The following is a 946-nucleotide window of genomic DNA, read 5'->3' on the forward strand; positions in this document are numbered from 1 at the left end:
CGACTGGATAGCACAGATGCTCAGTTTGTGGACGTGTTGCACACAGACATCGATGGTCAGCTGATTTAATTTCTTTCTTTAAAGCTCTAAGTGATGCTGGTTTTTCAGGCCCTCTTTTTAATGACTAATGCTGGTCTAATTTGTTTTTCAGCTTTCGGTTTTAGAGCACCAATGGGTCATATTGATTTTTATCCCAATAAGGGAACAGACCAGCCTGGCTGTCCAAAATGGTTGACTGGTAAGGTTAAAGAAACAAGTCAACATATTTCTATACGATTAACTGTAATTCATGTGATAATCTGCTTTCTGAACTCTTTCAACAGGATCCTCCTACTTTAAATGTGACCATCAGAGGTCAGTGTTCCTTTATCTGGACACTATAGATCAGAAATGTTCCAGCCTTGCGTTTCCCTGCTCCTCTTATGAAGAGTTTCTGGATGGAAAATGCATGAATTGTGACCAATTTGGTGAAGCTGGATGTCCGGTCTTTGGTTAGTGCCGCTCATTGTTAAAATTATTACCCAAATACTTCTTATTGTAGATCCTTGTACATATATGCTGTTAAACAACAACGTTTACATCTTTTTTAAATTGACTAATGCAGATGTTTGCACCTTTATCTAGGTTATGACATTATAAAATGGAAGGAGCACCTGATGAACCAGAGTAACACAAAGTACTACTTTAGCACCAATGAGGAGTCTCCATTCTGCAGTATGTATTCTCTATTCAGCAGAATAACTAGAGGGTGACATAAACACGTTTTATTATACATACAATAACAGATACAACTCAGTGCATTCAGAAGTTATCAATTTATTTTAGTACAAACAGGCACTCTATAGTAGTTATTCATTGTTTATTTCATTCAGTCGTTACATCAACAATTTACATGCATTATTAGGTGAATTAAATGAATATCTTCAATCAGTCAGTCAGTTTACAG

The 946-nt window shown here is 36.4% G+C and overlaps 1 protein-coding gene across 1 annotated transcript; it reads left to right on the forward strand.

Moving 5' to 3' along the window:
• Positions 1-832, forward strand: LOC107086979 (lipase member H-like; the record flags this gene model as incomplete). Its single annotated transcript, XM_015378296.1, has 4 exons — positions 1-55; positions 152-238; positions 324-491; positions 625-832. Coding segments are annotated over 4 exons (438 nt in total), but the record flags the coding sequence as incomplete, so codon positions are not given.
• Between the last annotated feature and the right edge of the window lie 114 nt (positions 833-946).

This window comes from Cyprinodon variegatus, unplaced genomic scaffold, assembly GCF_000732505.1.
Source record: "Cyprinodon variegatus isolate N-32 unplaced genomic scaffold, C_variegatus-1.0 Scaffold169, whole genome shotgun sequence".
Lineage (NCBI taxonomy): Eukaryota > Metazoa > Chordata > Actinopteri > Cyprinodontiformes > Cyprinodontidae > Cyprinodon > Cyprinodon variegatus.